The sequence below is a fragment of the Lontra canadensis genome, unplaced genomic scaffold (genome assembly GCF_010015895.1).
Source record: "Lontra canadensis isolate GAN:19392208 unplaced genomic scaffold, GSC_riverotter_1.0 scaffold4, whole genome shotgun sequence".
NCBI classification, from domain to species: Eukaryota; Metazoa; Chordata; class Mammalia; order Carnivora; family Mustelidae; genus Lontra; species Lontra canadensis.
Window position 1 is genome coordinate 4,314,759 of NW_022630998.1, and position 27,997 is coordinate 4,342,755.

The 27,997-nt window shown below is 43.2% G+C and overlaps 1 protein-coding gene across 1 annotated transcript in view; it reads left to right on the top strand.

Moving 5' to 3' along the window:
• The window catches only part of MCC (MCC regulator of WNT signaling pathway), a 408,333-nt gene that overhangs the window by 100,590 nt on the left and 279,746 nt on the right, over positions 1 to 27,997 (top strand). Inside the window, exon 3 of the mRNA XM_032844747.1 lies at positions 545 to 759. Within this exon, the coding sequence (XP_032700638.1) occupies positions 545 to 759 (215 nt within the window). The remainder of the gene's footprint in view (positions 1 to 544; positions 760 to 27,997) is intronic.

Consider the following 27,997-nt stretch of genomic DNA (forward strand, 5'->3'; position numbering starts at 1 on the left):
CTTGGCACTTCTGCTCCCATTCTACTGCTCAGAACTCAGCCGCGTGGCTACATCTCAATGGCAAACACCGTCTAGCTTCCTGTGGCTTCTTCCAGATAAGAGAAAATTACGAGAAAGTGCCATTCCTGCACTTTCTGTCTACTGCCTTGCTCCCTTCTTCCTTAGCTGGGGAAAAGGATTACAGTAAGAAGGCTGATTATCCGGTAACCCTGTGCAAATCACAGACAGACGTGGCTCTGCTCTGGATATCCTTCCCTTGGCTCTCTGGTGCTTTTCTGCTGAGTGGCTCTGTGGGGGCGGGGGGGAGGGGTATACAGTCATTAGAGAGTTATTTCTGAATGATTGGCCTAAAACTGCTTTTATCTTGAGGCTCCCCATGTGTCCGTTTGAAAGAGAAAGTGCTTAGCACGTAGTCTGGGCGCCACATGTGTTCTGACTTGCTGGCATGAGGAAGGCTTCGGGGGTTCCAGATCACTGCCTAGTGACCACCCACGGGCTAATGAAGGAAACATCTTTTTATTTCCCCTGCCTCTTCTGGACGTAGGTGCCCTATCAGCAGCCAGGGAGAGCTGGGAGTACGACTCGGGAGCCAGGGACCTCCAGAGCCCGGACTTGCAGAGTCATTGGGCCCTGCAGAAGCTTCTCGAGCACAGTGGACGCTCTTTGAGCCAGCAGGCTGCGGCCCTCCACACGCTGCGCACACAGTCCCGGCATTTTGGCAGCTCTGGAGGAGGAAGCTATCTGGAGCTGGCCAACACGGTGAGTACTTTCTGGTTCATGGAACACGTCTTTTGGCCTGTGTGTATTCCGGTACAGATATTTTCATTTTGAGCTCCAAGGGACATACTGGCTCTTGTCTTTCTTCTGGAGCTAAACATTGTGCCATTGACAGCATTGCCAGGAATGTTAAGGGCTCCAAACACTTGTGGTCAGTGAATTTGCTCTTATCATTGAGAGCAGAGTGCTCTCCTAAAAGGCGTTTCAATGAAGTCTGTAACTTGCAGGATTTAATTACTAGAGAAACGACATCAGCGTTTCCATGACTAGAGTACTTCTATGATACTGACATTACAAACTGATAGACTATAATCCTTTCTGTTCCCTAATTTGGATGTTACTCATTTAAAATACAAAGAGGAAAATATTTTATTGAAAATTTGATTATTGTTTTCTGCTTGTACTTTAAAAAGGATTTTCTGTTGACAACCGCCTCCCTGGTCCTGCCACCATTGCCTCGTGGCACTCTCTCCCGTGTGCTGTCTTCAAAACATTTCTATCTCCTTAAAAAAAAATTTTTTTTTCTGTTGAAAATGGTGAAACAACTTAGAATTTCATTATGTTTAGTTTAACCTTCCCTTTGACCTCAGGATGGATCACAACCAGGGTGACCTTTTGGTGAAGAGCTATTGTCTTCCCTTCAAAGTTGAGCTGGGGAACGCAATGGGGTGGCTGAGGGTCTGGTCCATTTTGGGTGAACTGCAGACAGGCTGTAAACTGAGATTGCTTTCCAACCACTGTGCGAAAGGTCTACAAACCTACCTGGCTTTTTGAAACTGAAGTTTGAATGGTGGGATAAACACCGTGACAACTTCACTTACGTGTATTTATAGTCGGCTTTAATGTAGACTAGTGATTTTCAAACTTCTTGTGTTTGAGGTACATTTTCTAATTCTGACATTTTGGGTGACATGTTCGAAGGAATTGACGATTCTAAACATACCAGCAATAATTAAAATACAGGGACACCTGGGTGGCTCAGTTGGTTGGGCAGCTGCCTTCGGCTCAGGTCATGATCCCAGCGTCCTGGGATCGAGTCCCGCATCGGGCTCCTTGCTCTGCAGGGAGCCTGCTTCTCCCTCTGCCTCTGCCTGCCATTCTGTCTGCCTGTGCTCGCTCTCTCTCCCTCTCTCTCTGACAAATAAATAAAATCTTAAAAAAAAAAAAAAAAAAAAAAAAAAATAATTAAAATACAGTCCTTAGACAAATCCCGGTTAAAGGACATTCTATAAAATACCCGATCAATATTCTTCAAAACTGTCAAGGATGGTACAGGCAAGGAAAATCCGAGAAAGAGAAACCATCACAGCTCAGAGGAACCCAAGAAGTTATGACAACTAAATATATTGTGGCACCCCGGATGGGACATTAGGTAAAAAACTAAGGAAACCTGGATATATTATGGGCTTTAGTTAATAATAATGTGTCAATATTGGTTCATTAATTGTGACAGTATACCATAATAATATGTTAATAATAAGAGAAACAGCGTGTGAGTTATATGAGAACTATCTTTGCAACTTTTCTGTAAATCTGTAACGTACCAAAGTGTTCACTTTATTAAAATTCAGGAAGTATACCCTGACAGTTTGCATACTTTTCATATATACATTTTATGCGATCTATAAAAACTCATGACAAACTGATAATCAATAATGATGACTATTTATTGGGATACATTGACTAAGTAAAAAAAGAAAGAACATGGGAGAGAGGCAGAAAGAAACAAAGAAAGAAACAAAGAAGGGGCGCCTGGGTGGCTCAGTCAGTTAAGTGTCTGCCTTTGGCTCAGCTCATGATCCCAGGGTCCTGGGATTGAGCCCTGTGTTGGGCTTCCTGCCCAGTGGGGATTCTGCTCCTCCCTCTCCCTCTACCTCTCCCTTAGACTAGTTCTCTCTGTTGCCCAAATAAATAAATAAAATCTTTAAAAGAAGGAAAGAAAGAAAGGAAAAAAAGAAAGAAAGAATAAAATCTTTAAAAGAAGGAAGGAAGGAAACAAAGAGAGGGAGGGAAGGAGGGAAAGAAGCTATAACCCCACAAACAAAATCATCCACGCTCATTTAAGGTGATCCCTTGGTGGGAAGGAGACCATAAATACAAACACAGCCTTCGTTATCACAACGTGATATATTTTTTCACCGAATTGAACATTTCAAAATACCAGGGCACCTGGCTGGCTCAGCTGGTTAAGCATCCAAGTCCTGATTTCCAGGGATGTGATCTCAGGGTGGTGAGATCGAGCTCCACATCAAGCCCCTAGTGGGGCTCTGAGCTCAGTGGGGAGCCTGCTAGAGATTCTCCCTCTCCCTCTGCCCCTCCACTCCCGCCCCACCCCTACATGCACTCTCCTGCTCGAGCTCTCTTTCTCAAAAACAGTTTGAAAATTTCAAAATACTATTTAAACTCACAGACCCTAGGTAATGGCCTTGGACCCCGTGGTGCATTTTTGAACGCCGACACTTCACCATTTCCTGTATCTTCACCATTTGTCTCGTGACTTTGGAGTCCTCCTATCAAACGCGAGAAATAATAAATGATCGTGATTTTAACTGTTGCATGTAGGGCGGTTTCCTGCACAGCAATAGTCGACTCAGGCTTTGTTCACAGGGTCCCACGGAGCCCACTTTGAGGAATACCTTGCATAGGCAGTCAAAAAAGCAAATCCCCTCTCTAAACTGCACCCTTGGGCAGTCCCTTCACTTATGTACTCACATTACACATGATTTAAGTTCCTTGTAAAAATCCTGAACTAATAAAATTAAATGCTATTTTTTTAAATAGCTACTAAGCGCAAAAAACATTTTATCAGTGTCCAGTTCAGAGACAGAAAGCACACGGTAATTCACACAGGGAAAGTTGTTTGTTTGTTGTTGTTTTTTTAAATTGGGGCGGCTGGGTGGCTCAGTCATTAGGCATCTGCCTTCGGCTCAGGTCATGATCCCAGGATCCTGGGACCGAGCCCTGCATTGGGCTCCCTTCTCAGCAGGAAGCTTGCTTCTCCCTTTCCCACTTCCCCTGCTTGTGTTCCCCTCTTGCTATCTCTCTCTCTCTGTCAAACAAATAAATAAATAAATAAAATATTTTTTGAAAGGATTTTATTTTTTATTTGATAGAGCCAGAGACCATAAGCAAGGGGAATGGCAGAGGGAGAGGGAAGCAGGGAGCCCGATGTGGGACTTGATCCCAGGACCCTGGGATCAGGATCTGAGCCGAAGACAGACACTTAACCAATGAGCCACCCAGGCGCCCCCACACAGGGGAAGTTTAACATAAAAAAATGATTAACTAGTAGCGGGAGACTCCTCCTTACTACAGAGTAAAGAAAATTCTAATGCACCCAGGAGTTGCATGTGTAAAGAGGGGCTACTCCCTCCATAGCTGAGGCATAGCGCTCAAGGGAGACACAAATTAAGAAGACGTTCCTCTCCTCACCAGACCCTACTGGAAGGGAGTGGCTGGGGACCGCTAGATGGCAGAGAAGTTCCCCGAGATGCTACGGGCCAGCACTGGTGAGCGGGAAGCCAGCTCTCTGGAGTGTCAGCTCAGCCTGCTGGATGTCACCCATCTGGGTGTCTGCAAGACTCATTGAGCGTCACCAGGAAAGTGCCCACTGGGCTGCCAGAAGAATTCACTGGGGAGCAGCCTGGTGCTTGGTGCCAAAATCCACTGAGATGTCCTCCAAATGGTGCCTTCAGATGTGGTAACAATGGCTGTCCTGTGGCCTCCGTCCACCATAAGAGCAAGCAGGGAAGAAAAGCACCACAGAACCAGAATGAGAATTCCTTATTGAAAAAGGAGAGGGGTGCCTGGGTGGCTCAGTCTGTTGAGTGTCTGGCTCATGGTTTTGGCTCCATCATGATCTTGGGGTGTGGGGTCGAGCCCTGCATCAGGCTCTGCGCTCAGCGCAGAGTCTGCTTGGAATTCTTTCTCTCCCTCTCCCTCTGACCGTTCCACTGATGCTCACTCTCTCTCTAAACTAAATGAATCTTTAAAAAAAAAAAAAAAGGAGAAATGTTTACAGGGTCTGGCTTCACTATCACAAAGCAAGGCGAGGAAGATTGAGATGAGAGGTAATAAATCAGTAACTGGTACAGGCACTTTTAGTGCTGAGAAGCTTCTGGGAGCTTGCTATACAAGCTTTTACCTTTCTAAGCATCCCTTCCTTTTCTTCTGCCACCAAATACCTGTCTTATCCTTCTACCAAAGACAATGGATATTATGACTTTGAGGCTTAACACACTGTTCGAAATGCGAAAGCAACAAGATGGTGAGGTACCTAGAGTTTTATCTGAGAATCGGGTGGCTACATGTGGCCTAGAATGAGGGATTTATTACAAAGGGTAGACCTGACACAAATGCGGGAGCTGGGGGAGCTATCTGTCCAGGCTGTTGACTCTGCATCTAGGGTGGAGCCTGAAGTTACTCCCAGCCCATCAGATCAGCATACGAGAAGGACCGCTGATTGCAGAGGAGGCAAAGCCAAGCCAGCACGCATGACGCATGACGATGACCTGAGACCCATAAGGGCACAATGGAACCCACATCTGTTCTCTTACTACCACAACCAACCTCAGTGCTGCGGGGGTAAACTGGCCTCCTGTCATCCCAGAGCTGCACACACACCTGGCCCAGGACTCGGAGAAGCCAGAGGAGGAGACCTGGGGCTCTGGAGCTGCCACAAGCCCGCTGCACCAGGAGGGAAGTGGCCTGTTCACAACATCCCGAAATCTTCACCTCTACTTCCTGGATTTCACACGGAAGTTCTCACGTGGCCGTACAGAATCACGCAGGCAAGAGAATGCTGGGAAATGTCATTCCAGCTTAGATAAAGGGACAGGGCCGTGGCGAAACTGCCAGAATCAGCAAAGCGAGATGAGACACTGAGGAGCTTAGTAAGGAAGAGATGCCGGGAAAGACGCACCGGCTGCTCTCCGACGGCTTTCCTCTCCAAACATTTGTCTTGCAGGGAAGAGTCTAAGTGGTCAATTGTGATGTGATAGCCTCTGAGGAGTGACCTATTTAAGTACTATCAAACATAACTGAGGTGCTGCTTTTTAGCTCCAACCCCGATAAATTTCTGAACGGAGTATCAAATTCTTGATAGATTCTTTCAGCCATGGTACTTGTTTTAAGTATTCATTATCAGCTTTATTAATTTTTACTAACAAAGACATTACCTAATTGATAGCAATTAAAAGTAATTATTCTACAAAAGAAGTCATGCACAAGATATAAAGCATTTGAATCAATATAGAAAGTTGATGAAAAGTTGAAGTCATCATTCGTCTCCCCATCTCCCCTCATTTAGAAAGTCTTTACCAATTTTTTGTCTTACGTATCCCTGAATTGCTTTTAATTTAGAAAACTTGCCATTTCCCTTTTTTTGCAATTTTAAGATGCTGTGATCATTATGGTTCTTGCCAAACTCGGGGATGACCACATCAAAGCCTTGGGTCAAGAGATGTATCCTGGTTGTGGTTAAAGCAAGCAGATTGTTCTGTGAGCACCCTCTTCTGGGCATTGTCCAGAATCAGAGAACAAGAGACTCTTTTTTTTTTTTTTTTTTTTAAGATTTTGTTTATTTGACAGAGACAGCATCAAGAGAGGGAACACAGCAGGGAGAGGGGAGAGGGAGAAACAGGCTCCCCACTGAGCAGGGAGCCCAATGCAGGACTCGATCCCAGGACCCCGGGAGCCTGACCTGAGCTGAAGGCAGACACTTAGCCACTGAGCTACCCAGGCGCCCCAGAACAAGAGATTCTTTTCTTTTTTTTTTTTTTTAAGATTTTATTTATTTATTTGACAGAGATCACAAGTAGGCAGAGAGGCAGACAGAGAGAAAGAGGGGAAAGCAGGCTCGCTGCCAAGCAGAGAGCCCTATGTGGGGCTCGATCCCAGGACCTTGAGATCATGACCTGAGCCGAAGACAGAGGCTTTAACCTGCTGAGCCACCCAGGCGCCCCAGAACAAGAGATTCTTAAGCACAAGTCACACTGATCACCCTTTAGGTTTTCAGAGAATTGAGACAGTTCAAATAAAATACCGGATTTTTGAGAGGGGCTACAGAAGGGTCTAGAATATATGGTTGGTAGAAACTTTTCAGAATCTTGAGCTGTTCCTTCCAAATGATTAAAGCTGAATTCCAATAAATAAACAAATTAGGTTCTATGGAGAGACAAATAATAGTGTTGACTTTGTGTTGTTTGTTACCTGAAAAGCCAGTTATTTCTGCTTCGTAAGTTTTCCCTAACATATCAAATGATGACAGTCTAGGCACACTTGGCCTCATTTCTATGTAGATGGAGAGAGCAATGTGCCTGCTTTTGGCATCCTACTCTTCAAGGCCAGTTTCCTTTAGAATCCTTTGGACAATTTGGCTTCAACTTTGCCCATTTTAAGATTCACTCTCATACTTCAAGTCTTTTTGCAAAAGTGATTTACATTTTTGCCTGTGCTAGATGTCCAGCGTGCTGCTCATTGCACCATAGAGCCTGCAGTGATTTCCAAGGAGAAAAAAAAGACAGGAGTCGTACAGATAAAACTAGTGAATTTAAGAACTGGCATAATGGGGCACCTGGATGGCTCAGTCGGTTAAGCGTCTGACTCTTGGTTTCGGCTCAGGTCACGATCTCAGGGTGATGAGATTGAGCCCTGTGTGGGCCTCTGTGCTAGGTGTGGAGCCTCCTTAAGATTCTCTCTCACTCTCTCTATCCCTTCCCCCTACTCCCCGGAGCATGTTTGCCCTCTCTCACACTCTTTAAAAAAAAAAAAAATCTTCAAAATGAGTGTGAATAAATAAGGAATTTATCAGTAAATAATGGGTAAATAAGTAGTGGCAAGATAGATAAGAGTCACCGTTTTGGTTAATCACTTGGCCAACTCCTCTGTCTCCTGCTAGCTTTTGATGTTTCCCCCTTTCTTCATTCCAAGTATGGGATCCTGGGTTTTTTTAATACTTGTCAGCCGCCACCATCCTTAACATAGCCCCCTCTTGTTTAGATCGGTCGTCTTGATGTTTTCCAGTCAAGGACTATGAAAACTCTTAAAACATTATAAAAAATTTGGAAATAAACAATAAATGGCAGACTTTTAAAAATCATATTAGAGACCCCTACAAGCCCTCTAATGGAGCTTTATTTGACTTACTGTTTACAAAAGAAGGGTAGCAGAATGTGCCACCCCAAAATATGAGTGTCTGCATTTAGGACATGTCATCCCCAAATGAACCACTTCGGTATTTTGGTTATTTTGAGCTTTTGGGACTTGAAAAAAACAGCAAGTGCAGGGAGAAGCTTTGTCTGAACTCTCTGTATCTGCTTAAAGACAGATCATCCAAAAGGAACTCAAGTGACATCGATCCTCTCCTGGGAGATACATCACCTAGGGCAAATTGACTCCTATCACAGGAAAGAAGTCGTCCTCACCCCTGGACAGATTTCATCACAAACTGCCATTCCTCCTGTCTTCTCCAGCCATTCATTACATCTCCAGAGAAACTGGGAGTAGGTGGTATGGTGTGAAGGTCTTCCAACTTTTACAAACAAGGTACTTCAGTTCAACCTTGGTTAATAGAAAAGATAATATGGATGTATATACAAACTATCATTTTAGCTCATGCTTTTGTTGATTCCATGACATGGAAGCATACAGAAGTTGCCCAAAAAAAAAAAAAAAAAGGCACTAGAGTGTAAGTTATTTCTTTGGATACTTATTTGCCTTATTCAGGAGATTTCCATAATTATACAGAGATGATTTATTACGCTGTATACTATTTCTTTGTGAAGATTGAGTTCTGAAAAAGCCCTCACGAGTACTTTTTAATCTCTGAAGTACTCTGCGGTGATAAAATTGAGATCAAGTTCCGACGTCCTCTTGAAATTACCAAACTCCTTACACGAAGAATTTTAAATTTCACAAAGGTCTTTGTTTGTGAAAATGACGATGCTCTCGATGGATCTTTGCTTTATTATTATTGCTCTTAGTAGTATAAAATCTGCAAATACAGGATCAGTGATTTTAGTTACTGTTTTTTTCCCTGGAGAGTGTCTCTGTTCTTATTTAGCAGAATCTCAGCTTATTCTTACTTCTTCCCCTCTGCTCTTAGTTTAGCTTCTGTTTCCTCTGTGTCTCTATCACAGATGGAAAGACTGACCTACTTGTAGGGTAGCCAGAGGAATCCCCATCTTTCCTCCCTCTGGTTTATTCAGATAGAGAAGAGATGATAATCTGACTGTGCTTAGCAACACACTATCGTCAATAAGACACACAAAAGGTAGGCATACCACCCTTCTGAAGCTTTTAATCTTGGGAATGAATAGATTACCTGCGTAACACATTCAACCAGAGAACAATGGTCCTCAGACACTGCAAATCCATGGACCAGTAACATTTCAAAAAATTGAGACTTGCCAACTTTTTATTTTGCCAAAAATCAAGTAGCCACTCTACCTGCTATCTAATACCATCATCATTCTATAGAAGAGGGGACTTTTTTGGCACAAATATAGATAGGCATCTCTAAATAAGTAAACAAATGGAAAGGATAAATTTAACTTCGGGGAAGAATTCAGTTGTTCTTGTTTTTCCCATATCTCCATTAACTGGTGGGGACTTTGGCATGGGTGAGGTTCTCTAGCAGGGTAACTGCAGATGTAGACTTTACCCACGTGTCCTGTGCTTGTATGTCTGACATTGGACAAGTCATTTAACCTCTGTTAGCATCTATGTTCTCATAATATAGGAATAATAATAACTTCTTCATATGGTTGTCCTGGAAACTAAGCAAGATCATGCGTAGAAAGTGCTTAATACAATGCCTCATGCGAGTAGGTGCTCGATAAATACTCATGGTTGTTACTGCTGTTTTCCCCACCCGGTTATCAGAAAGAAGCCTCGAGAGTTACTTACATGTGGAAAAGTTTAGGGTGGAATTCGGAAACAAAAACTTAAAACGTTCTGAAGAAACGATGTCTCAAGAAGATACCGAGATTTCGAGATATTGAGTACTTTTTTAGGAGCTAGGAGCTGTCTCAAAGATGTTGCTGTTAAAAATTATGCTGAGTAATCCTATGTGTAGAATTCACATGGAAATACCAGATCATGCAAAAAGGTATTAATTCCTACCTTTTTCTAACCCCTCTATTTAAAAAATGAGGATGTAGAGGCCCAGATCAAAAAAATCCTCTTAGGGCGCCTGGGTGGCTCAGTGGGTTAAGCCGCTGCCTTCGGCTCAGGTCATGATCTCAGGGTCCTGGGATCGAGTCCCGCATCGGGCTCTCTGCTCAGCAGGGAGCCTGCTTCTCTCTCTCTCTCTCTCTCTCTCTCTCTGCCTGCCTCTCTGTCTACTTGTGATCTCTCTCTGTCAAATCAATAAATAAAATCTTAAAAAAAAAAAAAATCCTCTTAATGTCCCATAGAGAGAAGTAGTAAAACCAGAAATAGAAACCAGAAATAGAGGGTGGGTTTCTTGACACCCACCCCCTGTACCCCTACCCCAGACTAGGGGATGATCCTCACCATTGGCAAGGGAAGGAACAGCTGCCGGTGGGAAACGAGGGACCCTTGTGTCCTCTCCTTAGGATTATTGCTGCTGGGCTCTGGGTCCCTCTTCTGTTCTGCGGTGTGGCGCTGGGTGGTGGTTCTTATATCCTGTACTCTTCTTTCTGGAGTTAACGTTCAACCATTTGTTAAAATATTGTCATGCTTCTGTACCAGCTCCCCCCCCACCCCCCGCCCAGTGCCCTGGCTACCTGGCTCCAGCCCCCAGGAAACCACCACTTGCCCATGGTTCAGCCTCCAAGGGGACAGTGCTGCCCTTCCGGCGCCTGTATGTCTGGCATCTTGCCGGCCAATGTTCTAGATGCTCGTGGCTGGGCCACACAAGTTGTCAAACATTTTTAATATCCCTTCTGCCTTCTGGCATCCTGTCGGACTGGAACAATAAATCCAGTTTTAAGGCCTGATAACAGTGTGGATGTCAACAGACAGTGAGGTGGCGGGAAGCCCTCTGATCGTCCTATCTCAGTAATTTTTTTAAGTGATTCTGTTGGAGGGCGCGCCTGGCTGTCTCAGTCCGTAGAGCACACGAGTCTTGATCTCGGGCTTGTGAGTCTGAAGCCACATGTGAGCTGTAGAGATTCCTTAAAAAAAAAAAAAAAAAAAAAAAAAAAATCTTGAAAAAATGATTTTGCTGGATAGCTCAACAGGGGTTCATGTCACATTCTGTTTTCTACCCTCTTTGGGGTAAGATCTCTGTTTTGCCAGAATAAAGGAATTTTGTAAATTTTAAAGTACACACTAGAGGGCAGTGGGCCCATATGTAGACACCTGACCATTACCACTTTCTGCGAATTTCTCCGCCCTTCCTTTGTGTAGGGGAGGGCGCCTGGAGTGTCCTCCACATCACACAAAGCCATTTATGTCTGGAGTGTTTTATGAACACAGAGTAGCTGCTTGGGAGGCCCCTGTCTGTCCTTCCTTGTAGGCTTTTTTCCATCCTTCTTCCAATCACTTCTCAGCAGGGCTGCCGTAGTAGACTTAGCGATTCTTCTCATGGTCATGTCCTTTTTCTTTCTTTCTTTTTTTTAAAGACAAGAGCAAGAAAAGGTGGGAAACATACATTCTTAATTTGGGGCAATGTGGTTTTCTATCTTTGCCTTTTTGCCTTTGTGAATAAAGTCATGAATTAAGAATGAAGAGAAAACGAACGGGGAAGGGTTCTTGTATTTTGCACGTGCAGACGCAAAACCCATTTACCCAAGTCCGCAGAGCAGCCCCCTTGGCCATGATCACTGAGGAGAATCGTGTTTCAACTGTGTTTACCTCTCCTGCAGGCTCCTAGGGTCCCACTTGCTGAGAGGGGCATAGCGTCTGTGTGATAGAGCGAGGGGGTAGGGGTGAGTGTGTTTAGAGATCGTGAAGTCATGAGGTTGAGTGTTTGTGGAGCTCTGGGGTATTGAAGAAGAAAGTTCGGTGCAGCTGATCATGGCCTGAAGTTCAAGAGGAAAACAAAGGGACACTAAGTTGTATGTCAGTGGCTTACGTATGAAATCTACATACGATGCAATCGGAGAACCTAAATAAAGGGTTTGGTTTATTTTTAATTACTCTCCTTTGTTGTTCCTTTGAAAGGGCTAACCCTCTGAGCCTGGATTATGTGAGTCCCTTGGATTTACAGAAGTTAGAGAGCGAATACACTTACTGGGGTGTGCTTCTGAATTGGTGAGATCTATAGCAGTTGTGTTCATACACACGGACACATATCTAGATCTACACCTTTTTTTTTTTTTTTAGATTTTATTTGTCTATTTGACAGAGAGAGAGAGATCACTAGCAGAGAGATCACAAGCAGGCAGAGAGGCAGGCAGAGAGAGAGGGGGGAAAGCAGGCTTCCCGCTGAGCAGAGAGCCAGATGCGGTGCTCAATCCCAGGACCCTGAGACCACGACCTGAGCTGACGGCAAAGGCCTTAACCCATTGAGCCACCCAGGCGCCCCTACATCTATACATTTTTGAAGTGTTTGAAGTGTTTGTTCACTATGTGTATTGTTAGACACTTATGGGAGATAAGATGCTCTTTTTTGGATTCACCCAACCAGAGGCTGGGAGGGAGCGGGGAGAGGACACCTGGACCCTCATAACAGCCCGTGTTCTGCAGCTCAGGGACAGGGATTCCCTCTGCGTTTCTCTTGGTGTTGCTAATATTTATTGAGCGTTTACTGTATACCACGCATTGTGTTAAGTGCTCGGCTTAGATTATGTTGATTAGTCCTCACAGTAACCTGATGCCATATGTGTGGTTTTGATCCCCGTTGACACTTTAGGAATCAGAGGATCAGGGCGGTTGCTTGGACTGCAAAAGTGAGGAAGCAGAGGCTGAGATTTCAACGCGGGCTGTCTGACTCTGCAGCATGGGCTTGTAACCCTTGTTTCTGTGCCCCCAGTGGAAGGAGGGAGGCTGCAGCCGGTACCATCACCAAATCATCCCTTCTCCTGACCAGAGCAACAAGGTGCACTGTGGTCTCACACACCCTGAGCTGGCTACGGGCTTTCTGACCTTATTCCTTCCAAGATGCCCTGGCTGTTCTGGGGAGAGCCTGGGCCATCTCTCTCCCCACCCCCCTCTGATGCACATACACATTCATGGGTTCAGTTTTCATGTCTTTCATGTCTCCGATTTTTTTTTTAAGATTTTATTTATTTTTTTGGCAGAGAGAGAGAGCTCACAAGTAGGAAGAGTGAGGGGGAAGCAGGCTTCCTGCTGAGCAGAGAGCCCGATGCAAGACTTAATCCCAGGACCCTGAGATCATAACTTGAGCTGAAGACAGAGGCTAACCCACTGATCCACCCAGGCACTCCAATATTTTTTTTTTAATTTTTTAAAGATTTTATTTATTCACCCAAGAGAAAGTGAGACAGAGAGAGCACAAGCAGGGGGAGAAGCAGAGGGAGAGGGAGAAGCAAACTCCCTGCTGAGCTAGGAGCCCAACATGGGGCTCGATCCCAGGACCTGGAGATCATGACCCACGATGAAGGCAGACATTTAACCATCTGAGCCATCCAGGCGCCCCTCATGTCTCTGATTTTGTATAAGACATTATCATGGGAGAGTAATTAAAAGCCCTGGTGGATTTATGGTGGGGCCTCCCGACATGCTTGCGTAGTTATTTATGCCTAGATGACAGGGAAGATTAGCATTAAATGCCGAGAGAAATGCACCTGCCACTGGGATGCAGTTAGAGGCATCGATCAAAGATGCATTTGGAATGCAGAGGTCTCAGTCTAATTACCAGGAATAGTGCTGGCTTTCTTCAGCTCCACTTAAGAGTGGAGAGCAGAAGAGTTAGGGCTGAGAGAAGTGGACCGTCACCTTCACCTGTCAGTAGATTCTTCAGGGGCAGAGGAGCAATCTCTTGGGTCTTTGAGGTAATTATCCTAGTGCCATGGTTGAGGGCAAAACCTGCCCTAGAGACAGAAGCAGGCAGAAGGACTAATGCATCCTCCTATTGTTACTGCTACTAATTGGTCACATTTGTTAAGTGTCTGCTATGGGCTGGATATTCCTAGGGTAAAGTCTTGCCTGTATCATCTCATCTGATCTGTAGAGGGTCAGCCCCTCTTTTAAGCCTAAGCCTTTCCAGCCTCCCCACAACTATCACTTACTATGCGATTTGTATCTCTGGGGATCCTGGAAAGGCGCCACCAGCTTGTACGAGTGGTGTTCACCTGAGCTCAAGAGGAAATAAACATTGCCAGTGACAAAGGCAGAATGGGATTAGCAGACTTATGCATTATGTGAGGATCCTTCTACTGAGAAGGATCATTTTGTTGTTAGATTATAGTCTGTGTTTATGGATATCAGTATAATATGTTTCACATTAAAATGTAATAATAAAAAAAGTAATAATAATTAGTAGTAGCAGTTATAATAACCCAAATGTCAGTGGTCCCTTTGTCCTTCAGTTTCAGTGTCTGTCCTTGCTGTCTCTAATTTTGCTCTCATTGCAACCCAGAATTGGAACTCAGAGGAAAGAATCTGTGGTCACAAAGGAATTGGTGAGCGGGGCATGGGGCTGGCTCCATCGGTAGGGTGTGTGACTCTTGATCTCAGGGTTGTGGGTTTGAGCCCCACATTGGGTGCAGAGATTACTTAAAAATAAAATCTTAATGGGGTGCCTGGCTGGCTCAGTCAATGGAGCATGTGACTCCTGATCTCAGGGTGTGAGTTTGAGCCTCAGGTTGCGTGTAGAGATTAGTTAAAAAAAATCTTAGCAGCGCCTGGGTTATGTTGGTTCAGTTGGTTATGTGTCCGACTCTTGGTTTTGGCTCAGGTCGTGATCTCAGAGTCCAAGGATCAAGCCCTGCATCAGGCTCTGTGCTCAGTGCAGAGTCTGCTTCAGATCCTCTCTCCCTCTCCCTCCCGCTCAATCTCTCTCTCAAATAAATAAAATCTTTAAAAGATCTTAAAACAGTGGTGCCTGGGTGGCTCAGTTGTTAAGTGTCTGCCTTCGGCTCAGGTCATGATCCCAGAGTCCTGGGATCGAGCCCTGCGTCGGGATCCCTGCTCTGTGGGGAGCCTGCTTCTCCCTCTGCCACTCCCCCTGCTTGTGTTCCCTCTCTTGCTGTGTCTCTCTCTGTCAAATAAATAAATAAAATCCTTAAAGAAAATATCTTAAAACAACAACAACAAATGAATTGATGGGCAACATGGGTTTTATAAGGGATGAGGACGTGGAAAGATTTGTATCACATGTAAATCTCTCCCCCCACACACACCTCTTCTTATGCAAGGAGTTTGAGAGTCCATATTAGATACTTACTTGCTCTGGAGAGCCTCCCCACCTCAGATCTGAGGCTTTCTGTCTATGTTCTACACTCTTCTCCCCAGCAGTGCCGGTGCCCACTCTTCCCTACGTCCTTCTCCTTCACAGGAAGGATGCAAATTCCTCTCCTAATATTATATGTTATAGTTTAGAAACCATCTTTTGTTACTAAATACATTCTTAGCACCTTACACTTCCACAATTTGTGGTTTATCAAAGTATTCCTTTCAAAGAAATTCTACTTACAAGAAATTCCAGGGGAATAACATTTTTGTTTCATTATAGAAATAGGCCTCATTAAGACAGAATTCTGAAATGACCATCTTCAGAATCTTGACCATAAATGGTGTGACATCGCCCACCTCCATTCAGACATCTTATGTTTAACAGCACTTGAAGGAGTTCATTAGCATGGGAATTTATGAAGACGACAGAGTTTTGGGGATGCCTGAATCCATATTTTGTAGTGAGAACCATAGAAGATTCATTATAAACTTAATGTAGCACTGTGGGGTGCCTGACTGGCTCAGTTGGTAGAGCATGCAACTCTTTTTTTTTTTTTTTTTAAGATTTTATTTATTTGTTTGACAGAGAGAGATCACAAGTAGGCAGAGAAGCAGGCAGAGAGAGGGGAAGAGAAGCAGGCCCCCTGCTGAGCAGAAAGCCCGATGAGGGACTCTATCCCAGGACCCTGAGATCATGACCTGAGCCGAAGGCAGCGACCCAACCCACCGAGCCACCCAGGCACCCCAAGCATGCAACTCTTGATCTTGGAGTCATGAGTTCAAGATCACGCTGGGCATAGAGCTTACTTAAAAAACAAAAACAACTTAAGATGGCACCAGAACTACATCGATAATGTATTGTGATTTCTATTGTGTGTCCTAATTTAACCTTTAACCAGACAGTCCTGATTCTGTTTGGGTTCTTCTGTCTGCCCCATATTAGTCTTATCCCTAGTTCTGGTTCATAGTTAGATGTGAGAAATTCAAACCATATCACATTCAAACATATTTTCTCTACTTGTGCCCACTAATGGCTTTAATCCAGAGAAAATATCTAATTTACAACCAAAGGTGTAAATGAAACCCTAATTCCTGTATTTGCTCATTGCCCTCTCCCCTTCTCCCCACCCTCCCAGAATCATCTCAGGTTACCTTTTTACAATGCAGTCAGATTTCCTGGTTTTCACTGTGGCTTTCGAGAGTTCAGATACATCAAGATTATGTCTCTGTCAGAGCCTCTTGGCTAAAAATGTTTCCAATGAATTCGAAAAGGTAACTGTAATATCAGAGGGGTAAAACTGTATCAGGGTTGGCTATGGATGGCTGGTTTAAAATTCCTGTGAAATTTAACTGTGGACTGGCTCCTTTTAAAAGCAAAATACAGGTTTATGCTCCTGAAAGTCTGCCTTCAAATGATTTAAGCTTTGATTAGAATGGCATCATGTATTATAATACTTTCCATTAAGTAAATGGCTTTTAGTTGTTCAATAAAATATGCAGATTATCACTGAGATTTAAGTTTCCCTGGGCCCACAATACTTGTGATTCTGGGCAATAGCCTAAGATAGCAACGAAAGACTTTACAGGGATGTCCAGGCAATCATATGAAAATAAGAATGGCTAATGTCCAGGAGGGAAAGAATTTTTATTTCAAACTTGGTATCAGATCATTAGAAATATATTGAGAGAAACTTAGACAACCAAGACAACGAGAATTTAATAGACTTCTCCAGACAGGCTTTGTTTTGAGGTTGAGAATTCAGTTTGAGCATTGTTACTGTGTGAATTACTAAAAGTGTATCCATCTCTTCAAGCACTGCTCCTATAGTTACAGAGGGGAATTGTTGGTTAGAATTTGTGGCAAGAAGAAACCTCTTTTTTCTACCCACCCCCCAACTTATTTATCTTAGCGGGAGGTATAAAAATGGTGCCCAAATCCTCTATGTAACGAGCAGTCCTCAACTTTTATTTTCTTTTTCTAATGAGCTAAGGAGGGAGGCTGAAATTAAGGAAATGAATATTTGTGAAATGGCAGCTCAGAGTGACAGCTGCTGATTTGAATGGATGGCCAGCTGCCTTTAGACTCGCAGAAAGAAAGAGAGGTAGCATTCTTGGTGCTGTTTATTTTCTTCCTTATATCTTCTGTGTCTTCCAAACTACCCCAAATCAATATTAATTGTTTTATAGTGAAGAAGGAAAAAAACTAAAAAATCTTAGTTGTGACCAGTTTCTATTACATACAGGCATGAGGATACTAGAAGGATACTTACCAACAGGAAAACTGTGTTGATCTCGGAGTAATTGGGGTGACCAGTAATTTTTAGGTTCCTTTCTCTTTTGCACATTTGCATTTCTTAATTATTCCGCAATTCATATCACCTGCATAATAAATGAGCATTTTTCTACAGGGAGCATTATCTACATAATAAAACACTGGGTTTCTATAAAAAACAAAAAAAAAACCCATACCGAAAAGTAAATATTTGTACTGTAAATTTGTTCTTGTCGCGGTCAACATTTTAGGCTTAGCACGTAGATAACTCCGTGCTGGAGTGGATTCATCGTGTTGGAACTGGATTCATCGGGGTTTAGAGACTGCCTCAGAGGAGGCCTCGATGGGGCGCCTGGCTGGCTCAGTCAGTAGTGACTGGTGCTCTCAGGGTCCTGGGTTTGAGCCCCACCCTGAGTGTGGAGCCTCCCAAAAAAAGAAAAGACGAGGCAAGAAAATGTCCTGCGGTCCTGCAGAAATGGGCAGAGACCCCTGTTGCTCTCTCCCAGGCAGCCACCCAGAGGCCACTGCAGGCCTGAGTCTTGAATAATTGGATCGGTAATCGTGAAAGTAATTAGATCTTCCCCTCATTCCTAATGCTTTCAAACCATCCCCGATCCTTCTTATTTGAGCCCCTGAATAACTGAAGAGTAGACAGCAGGCCAGGCATCAGTCTTCCTTCCCCATATGGCAGCCCCACTGAGATTTTTAAAACAGAGCAGATCACATTAGTCTTCTGCTAAAGACTCATCAAAGGATCCCCAATGCATTAAGAATATAATTTAAACTCTTTACAAGCGACGCTGCCTGATTTGGCTAAGACAGCCTCTGTGACTTCATCTTTCCCACTTCCTTGTAGTAATAAGCTCTGGCCACGCTGGCCCCATGCACAGCTCAGGACCTTCACGTGGTGCCCATGTTCTGGAATGCTGCTCTTCACCTAGCTACCGCCGCCACCACCTTCTCTTCCGGACTGACTCCATTTTACCGGTCCCGGCCTACGTGTCTTCCTTCTCAAGGGGGCCTTACCAGACCGCTTGTTCTGCCTCTCACCCGATCTATTCTGTAGCAGTTACCCACGGCTATACGGCAAGTCACCCCAAATCTTAGTGGCTTCAAACAACAAGCATTTATTGTCTCATGTACTTTCGGTGGATCGGTAATCCAAGTGTGGCAGGGCTGGTTTGATCTGGCTCAGGGTCTCTTAGGAACTCTCAGTCAAGGCTTCAGCGAGGGCTGGGTTCATCAAAGGCTCGACTGGGGCTGGGGGCTCTGCTTCCAAAGTGACTCACTCTCCTGTCCACCAAGGCAGTGCTGGATGTTCTCTATTTCCAGTTAATTCTTTACTTGCTTATTGTTTGTCTCTCTCCACTCATTCACTCTCTGTCCTCTGCACCCACCCAGTGCCTAACACACCGTTGCTGTTGAGTAGATATTTGCTGAATGAATAGGAAACCCCAACCTTCTAACTCAGCTGATTGCTGCAAACAAGGTGTATAAATTGGGGTGGTAAAATGAACATTGCTGGCTAATGTTGACTTCATCCAAGAAACTTTTTTTTAAATTATTTATTTATTTATTTGATAGAGATTACAAGTAGTCAGAGAGGCAGGCAGAGAGAGAGGAGGAAGCAGGTTCTCCGCTGAGCAGGGAGCCCAATGTGGGGCTCGATCCCAGGACCCTGAGACCATGACCTGAACCGAAGGCAGAGGCTTTAACCCACTGAGCCACCCAGGCGCCCCCATCCGAGAAACTTTAACTGAATAATTGGATAAGGGTAGGTGGACTGATTTCCTCTTTATCTGCAGAAGCACTTTCATTTCTTTCAGTTGGGAAACTAGTAATATACAGTTCTCATTTTTTCCATAACTGATTTCTTTTATTTTTAAAAAAATGTTTAAAGACTTTATTTATTTGAAAGAGGTAGAGAGAGAGCACAAGTAGGCAGCATAGCAGGCAGAGAGGGAGGGAAAAGCAGACTCCCCACTGAGCAGGGAACCCGACGCGAGGCTCAATCCCAGGACCCTGAGATCACGACCCAAGCTGAAGGCAGAGGTTCAACCGACTGAGCCACCCAGGCACCCCTGATTTCCTTGATTTTTTTTTTTAAGTGAAACTGTTCACAACAGATTTGTTTTTTTGTATCTTTTCCTGTGGGATCATTTTATTTACAGTTGACCCTTCAACAACACAAGTTTGAACTGCATGGATTCACTTACACACAGGTGTGTGTGTGTGTGTGTGTGTGTGTGTGAAATATACTACTACAAATGTATTTTCTCCATGACCTTCTTAAGAGTTTCTTTTCTCTGGCTTACTTTATTGTAAAAATCCAGCATATAACATACAGTATACAGTATATAAGATGTATACAGTATATAACATGCAACATGCAAATATGTGTTGACTATTTATGTTATCAGTAAGGCTTCCTGTCAATACTAGGCTATTAGTAGTTAAGTTTTGGGGAAGTAAAAAGTTATACACAGGGGCACCTGGGTGCCTCAGATGGTTAAGTGTCTGCCCTCAACTCAGGTCATGATCTCAGGGTCCGGGGATCTAGACCCACATTGGGCTCCCTGCCCTCGGGGAAGTCTGCTTGTCCCTCTCCCTCTGCTCCTTCACCCTGCTGATGCTCTCTCACTCAAATAAATAAATAAATAAAATCTTTTTAAAAAAAAGTTATACACAGATTTTTTTTTTAAAGATTTTTATTTATTTATTTGACAGAGAGAGATCACAAGTAGGCAGAAAGGCAGGCAGAGAGAGAGGAAAGGAAGCAGGCTCCCTGCTGAGCAGAGAGCCCGATGCGGGGCTCGATCCCAGGACCGAGGGATCACGACCCGAGCCGAAGGCAGAGGCTTAACTCACTGAGCCACCCAGGCGCCCCTATACACAGATTTTTGAATGTGCAGGGTCCACATCCCTAACAAAAAGGTTATTCAAAGGTCAACTGTAGTTGTTTCAATACATTCATGGAAAGAGGTTTTAAAGCAGAAATAACAAAAAATTTATGACCATCACATAAAAATCAGTAGGTAGGAGTGATTTAAAGTCAAACTACAATGGTTCCTGGTTTACTTAGAGGTTTTCCCCACTAGAGGGTAAAGTTGGGGAAGGCATATAGTTGCATGTTCTCTGTATCCTGGCATCAGGTATGGAGGGTAAATCAGTAGCTTCCACCTCAACTGGGATTTCGTTAGAAATGCAAATCTTGGGGCGCCTGGGTGGCTCAGTGGGTTAAAGCCTCTGCCTTCGGCTTAGGTCATGATCCCAGCGTCCTGGGATCGAGCCCCACATCGGGCTCTCACCTCAGCAGGGTGCCTGCTTCCTCCTCTCTCTCTCTCTGCCTGCCTCTCTGCCTACTTGTGATCTCTGTCTGCCAAATAAATAAATAAAATCTTTAAAAAAAAAATGCAAATCTTGGGCACTGCTCCAGCTCTAGTGAATCAAAACTTACATTTTAACAAGTTCTCAGGTGATTCATATGCACATTAAAGTTTGAGAAGCACTGAGCTTTAACACATAACCTGGGGCTTTACATTTTACTTTTTACTTAACAAAAATGGAGCATTTGCTTTTCTGGAGTCAAGTTCAGGAATAAAAGGCCCCTCCTCTAATAACCGAGAGGCTTCTAATTGAGAAGATATTTTTATACGTTCTAGGTGTGAACCACAAACCATCACCATCCTTCCTGAGTTTCCTACTGGGGCCTCTACACCTGCCTGGTACAGTTCCTTCCACATCCAGAAGGCCGCGCTCTGATTTAGGTTTTTACCTCAAATTAGTAACCTGGTGAAAAACTGGTTGCTTCTGGTTCACCAAACCAAGGTTTGATAATTGGGGTCGAAGTTATTAAAATGATATGACCCTGAGAATAATTCTTTTCCATATTGTTTTTGGGGAAAAAAAAGTTTCAGATTTGCTTTATTTTACAGAGAAACATTTTTTTTTAAGAACTCAGCTATGAAAAGATAGATTCTAGTTTAGTTTCTAGACTCGAATTAAACAAAGAAATTCTGTGTTTTCAGATTTCAGTAGAAATGAGAATTGCTTACCATTCTTGTTTTTGTTTTCTTTCCTTTATGTTTTGCAGTTTCAGTTATTCTGAGGCTATTTCACAAAAACAGAGCAAAATGACCACAGAACCAAGAGTGTGTGATGAAATAGTTTCGTGCCCGTGTGTGTGTTTATTAAGTAGGCTCTAGGCCCAACATGGGCCTTGTACTCATGACCCAGAGATCAAGAGTTGCATGTTCTACTGACTGAGCCAGTCAGGCTCAGTTAAAAATTTAGCTTGGGGGGTACCTGGGCAGCTCAGTGGGTTAAAGCCTCTGCCTTCGGCTCAGGTCTTGATCCCAGGGCCCTGGGACCGAGCCCCACATCGGGCTCTCTGCTCCGTGGGGAGCCTGCTTCTTCCTCTCTCTCTGCCTGCCTCTCTGCCAACTTGTGATCTCTGTCAAATAAATAAATAAAATATTTTTTTAAAAATTTAGCTTTGGAAAATTAGAGCAGTTGAATTTCCTAAAGCTGTTTATATTATTGTGTATATTATATGGAAGTATATATATATATATATATATATATATAGTGTGTATATTGTGCATATTATATAGAAGTATAAGATATTATATTAAAAATATTTGAGAAAGTATTGGGGCACCTGAGTGGCTCAGTGAGTTAAGCATCTGCCTTAGCTCAGGTCAAGATCCCAGGGTCCCAGGGTCAAGTCCCAGGTCTGACTCCTGCTCAGGGGGAAGCCTGCTTCTCCCTCTCCCTCTGCCCCTCCCCAGCTCACACTCACTCTTCTGTCTCTTTCTTTCTCTCTCAAATAAGTAAATAAAAGATCTTCATAAAAATATTTGAGAAAATATCATTAGTGCTATGCTGACACCCCCCAAAAAGTCAAAAGGATTGACATTCAAGTCAAGTCTCCTGTCACATTTCCACAACCTGGCCAAATTATATTTAAGAGCAAGATCTCATCTATATACTGATTTACCCACTGAGGTTTCATTCAGCAATGTCCCTGTGCCGGCGACTGGGCCCAGCATTGGGTTGCAAAGAAGAGGGTGTAATCTGTGAGGGAACTACCTTTTTCTGAAGCAAGAGTTTGGTCAGGGAACTCTGTTAATAATTAACGTGGTTACTACTGGTGGAAAGTTTAAGGTGTAAGCAATATGCTTTCCTAATTCTAAAACAAACCTGTGTTTCTCCAGAAATATAAATATTTGGAACAAGCAGAGGGCTTGTAGGTTATCAGGCTTCTGTGTCAGTTAGTTCTCTGTTCCTCTGGGACATTGACTTTTTTTTTTTTTTTTTTTTTAACACAGTGACTCTGGTGCATTTTCTTAAATAGTCTTGTCTCATGTAGAATTTTATCACCATTGGAAAATCTGTTTCCTGACATGACTCTGAATTTGCATTTCTTTCATTTTCAGTGTGTTTCTCACTTAGGATCCATTGCCATATTTGCTACTGAAATTCGTTTTTTAAGACAGCTTGTGTGTGTGTGTGTGTGTGTGTGTGTGTGTGTGTGTGTTATACTACATATTAAGTTTGGTACACATATGAATGTGGGTTTTTCTGGAGAGAGAGTACATGCATATAAAAGTACAGAAAGCTATTTTTTGTATTTTTGTAGAAATTTAGATACCTAGTTAAACATGCTGCTAAGTCCAATTACAGAAGATGAAAAAACAAAATACTTTCCACACAGGGATGTAGAAATGTCTTTTGGTTATTCTGTTTGACATATGGAGGTGGTTTTTTAATAGTTTATGTTGATAATCTTGGTCCTCTAATGGCCATGCTACCATTCTGTACTTTTTTAGAAAAGAAATGAGGAGGCCAAGACAAAACCATGCTGAGAAATGACTTTCAGGCCCCACGTGGCCACTCTTTGAGTCAGGTTTGCCCAGCAGTAGGCAAGGTACGAGGAACTTCTAGCCTGTCTTCTCCAAGTTTTGTAAGAGAGAGGGGCCTGGTGATGTCTGCGTCATGATGCCTGTAGTGGTTCAACCAGGAAATATGCCAAAGGACACTCAATAGTTCCTAGATCCAGCATGCTTGAAGCCTGTTGAATAGAGTTTTGTTTTTTTTTTTAAAGATTTTATTTCTTTCTTTGAGAGAGAGAGGGAGCGAGCATGAGCAAGTGGAGGAGCAAAGGCAGAGGGAGAAGCAGGCTCCCCACTGAGCAGGGAGACCGATGTGGGGCTCCATCCCAGGACCTGAGCCCAAGGCAGATGCTTCACCAACTGAGCCACCCAGGCACCCCAAATATCAGTATTTTGAAAGAATTTAGCCCTATGTTTAACTTTGAGTTTGGTCTCAGATTTGTTACACATAAAATTTAATTGAATCATACATGGAAGCAGAGGTCAGTTCCTTTCAAGTTGAATTTTTATTTGAAACACATCAGATCCAATCAATTCTCTTCTATCTTCTCTTGCTTCAGCTCGAAAATAATAATAATAATAATAAAAATAAATGGTTGTCCAATGGCACATGGTTCTCCCAAATTGGGACGACCATGCCACCCCTGGTAGGTAGGGTGATTCCAGGTAGTATATCCACATGTGGCCCATCCAGTCATCAAAGAAAACTGTATCACAGGAGGCAAATGGGATTCCCATTTTAGTGCTCTTTCAATCCTCCTGTTTACATCAAGAGAAAAGCTGGTGCACGAAGGTCTTTAACACCTCCCTAACTTTGCAAGCCCTCCTTACCAGGAAGAATCAGGTTCCAGGATCAGAGCTTTGGTTGGGTCACACTCTTTATTTTTTATTCATTTTCAAAAGATTTTATTTATTTGTCAGAGAGAGTGAAAGGGAGGGAGAGCACAAGCCGGGGTAGTAGCAGGCAGAGAGAGAAGCGGGCTTCCCACTGAGCAGGAAACCTGACACGGAGCTCGATTCCAGGACCCCGGGATCATGACCTAAGCTGAAGGCAGAGACCCAACCCACTGAGCCACCCAGGCATCCCTGGGTCCCACTCTTTAGCTAGAATTTGTTTTTGTAGTTGCCTTCTGCTTATGGCAAATGATGATTATTTTCTATTAATAATAGTACTTTACGATTTTTATTTTATTTTATTATTTTTTAGGTAAGCTCTATGCCCAGCATTGGACTTCAACTTGCAAAGAACCCTGAGATCAGGAGTTGCATGCTCTACTGTCTGAGCCAGCCGGGGACCCATAAATTATTTTATTTATTTATTTATTTATTATTATTTTTAAGTAGGCCCATTGCCCAGGGTAGTGCTTGAACTCACAAACCTGAGATTAAGAGTTGCATGCTCTGCTGAGTGGACCAACCAGATGCCCCTACATTTTTTATTTCGAATAAATACTTAAAAATATAAATCTATGAATTAGGGATGAGAATTAAATAGAATATAGCACTGATGGCATGTGGTCTGGCAAAAGTTGAAGGTGATATATAAAAACAGCATTGTAAATCCTCATACTCACCTATCTGTCTGGGTAATTAGTGACTTTGAGGAAATTATTTCATCTTTGAGCTTTTGTTGTCTTCATCTCAAAATGGCAATAACAGCCCAAGTATGTAAAGTATATAGTACAGTGCTTTAAAAAACAAATATACCTAAATTGTAGCTCCTCCCCAGCTAACTAAAACTCTTCCAGATTTCATCATTCATACCTGATTTCCTCCACAGATTAATCTCGAACCATCTCCCCACAGTGTGGTATCAATAATTGGAAATCATCAGGCCTCTACCTCTTTATAATTGATTTGCTTCCCTTTTGTCCTTGTATGATTTATAAAGCACTTAAGTCTCCTGATACCTCTTGTGCTATGTAAGCTGTATAACATCTAAAATCTGTAAGACTACAAATTATCAAAGCTGAAATTATCTTCTGATCATATTTTTCCTCTTGATATTCACAGACTGGCTCTGGAATTTCTGGGACATCTGGGTATTGCGAGGTAGCCCACGTAATGGTATACCTTTCCGCATTTGCATCTTCATTAGCCCAGCCACCCCGGTATTAGGGAAGACACGTGGATTGCATTTACAATTTACACGGCCATATGCTACGATTCCATTTTTTAGTTCTATTTGTGGAATGAAGTTTTTATGGAAAACATTTTGCTACAGAGTTGTGAATGTACTTAGGGAGATCCATGTGGTTGATCATGACAGCCCTCCCCCTATCATCCCCGCACACACTTGCCTCCTTACTTGAAGTGCCTCCTTTAGCATCTGGCCACATACATCCCTTTCTGGTATGATCACTCGTGAAACAACTGCTGGTCCACCTGTGTATATTTGAATGATGGCACATCTGATTAAGTAGACATCCCTATTAGAGTGTCATATGCTCAAATAAATCTCCCAGTGTCCATTTCAATATAATGCAATAAACTCACTTTCCTAGCAAACTCAGGAATTGCAAGCCAAGCCCCACGTGGACCCAAGAGTCTGTTAATTCCACATATGGCCAATTCCCTGAAGGAAGATGTTTAAATACAGTCTTTTTTTTTTTTTTTAAGTGGGTTAGCTAACGGAAAATTTAATTCATATGCTAAAGTGTGTCAGGCAGCTGAGTTCCAGCGTTTAGTTCATCATTATCTTGAATTGTGGGTGTAATCAAGTTCCTTCACTTAATGTGAATGTTCGTGCTCAAAACCTAGCATCCTGCTTTAAGGGAAATGCTCACCTTTTATTTCTTTCGGAGAATCCCCCGCGTTGTGAAATCTGATGAAGACAGCCAATGGAGTGAAGCTAATTTGTGTGGCTGAACACGAGGAAGAGTCAGGGAGACGCACAGAGTGTTGCTTTCATTAAAATAGCTTTGTCCAGGAAGACATTTTCGCTGTGCTTCTGCATCCGTTCCAGGGCTGTTTCCATTTTGCTTTGCTTAAATGAAAAGGGAACGTCATCAAAAGGGAAGCTCTGTTTTAGAAATCGAGATCTATAGAATCAAGTCAGTGGTTGGGCTGAGTGCTATGTTAGTGGACTGAGTTGGTGTGTCCGCCCCAGGATGGGAGAGCAGTTTGGTCTACCCTCTTGGATTCAAAGCCAGCGCGTGCAATGGAGTTTCTTTGTTCAGAGGTGGGCAGCGGGTGTAATAAAATGACGCACTGTGTTTGTGTGACCCTGCCTTTTATAGCCCTGTAGTTGCTCATTCATTCATTTTTTCAGATGTAAATTAAAAGAGAAGGTTGCAGATTAGATGTGGCTCCTGTGGGCTCTGTGAAACGTAGTTCCCTCACTCTCAGAACTTACCGGATCATGACAGAAATACAAATGAGCTCTAGGAGAATATTTGACTCTTAAGAGAATTCATTTCCGTGAAGCATAGGTAGCTGGCTTTGCTAGCAGATGCGGCCTATAAATTCATTTTCCTCTTGTTCTTAGAATTTGTTATTGTTATTTTAATTCAGTTTGCGATACAAAGGATTTTTTGCGTTATCCTCAAGTTATCTTTATAGGTTTTCAATCGGGAATAGGATTAATGGGAAGTAGATTCTCCCACTTATTAGAAGAAACGTCTCTAGAGAGTCTACACTGTGTCCAGCAGCATCTGGCTACTTTGCAAGGAGAAATAATCCATTCAGCCCAATCTTTTGCTGTCGTTTTTTTTTTGTTGTTTGTTTGTTTTGTTTTTAAAGGTCAAATGAAGAGCATTTGACCTCTCTGGATGCCAGTAAGATTATTTACATAACAATTCAAACTTGACTTTCCGAACTGGCACTGTGCCACGGGAATTAGTATTAAGTCGAGCTGTTTAAAATTCATGCTGTTTGGGGCACCTGGGTGGCTCAGGGGGTTGAGCCTCTGCCTTTGGCTCAGGTTGATCCCAGGGTTCTGGGATCGAGTCCCGCATCAGTCTCTCTGCTTGGTAGGGAGCCTGCTTCCTCTTCTCTCTCTGTCTGCCTCTCTGCCTACTTGTGATTTCTGTCAAATAAATAAATAATCTTTAAAAAAAAATTCATGCTGTTTACTGTTTATGTTCTATGAAAATGGTAATTCGGTGAGGGGCAGCCCAATACCTCTAAGTTGAGATGCTTCTGCTAGAGAAGTGACCGCTCAGCAACTGAAGACTATGCAAACTCGAACAAAAGAAGACACGGAACTTTGGCAACTGCTTTTGAAGAAACGCTCACTGCTGTCGGTAGGAATCTGGGGATTTCCTAGCAGGGATGAGGCTCTGTGGGTGATGAGAGCCCCGCCCTGAACGTGGGATTTACAATTTAACATCTTCCAATCCTCACCTTAAAAGAGCCTCATGCAGCAGTAAAAATCGCCAACTCTATTTGCCCAGAACATGAACACTGACTGTATCTTATAACATTATTTCATTAAGAGATCGTTTCTTGCTGCCTGATGGAGAACAAGCCTCCCCTGGCAGATTAAATCGGGCAAATAGGATATGCAAATCAGAGGCCACAGTCAAAGGCCAGAAGGAGCCAGACCCTTGGAAGAGAACTAAGAAGGTCCTGCTGGACCTTCAGACTGACTTGCCAAAATGAACATTACGACCCAGTGGAGCCAAATGTGGCCCCCAGAAAAATCTCTAAAACAGAGGGTCACAGTTATCCAGCCTTGACTCCCAAGTCTAACCATACTGTAATTAGGAAAATGGGCTTTCGTTTGCCT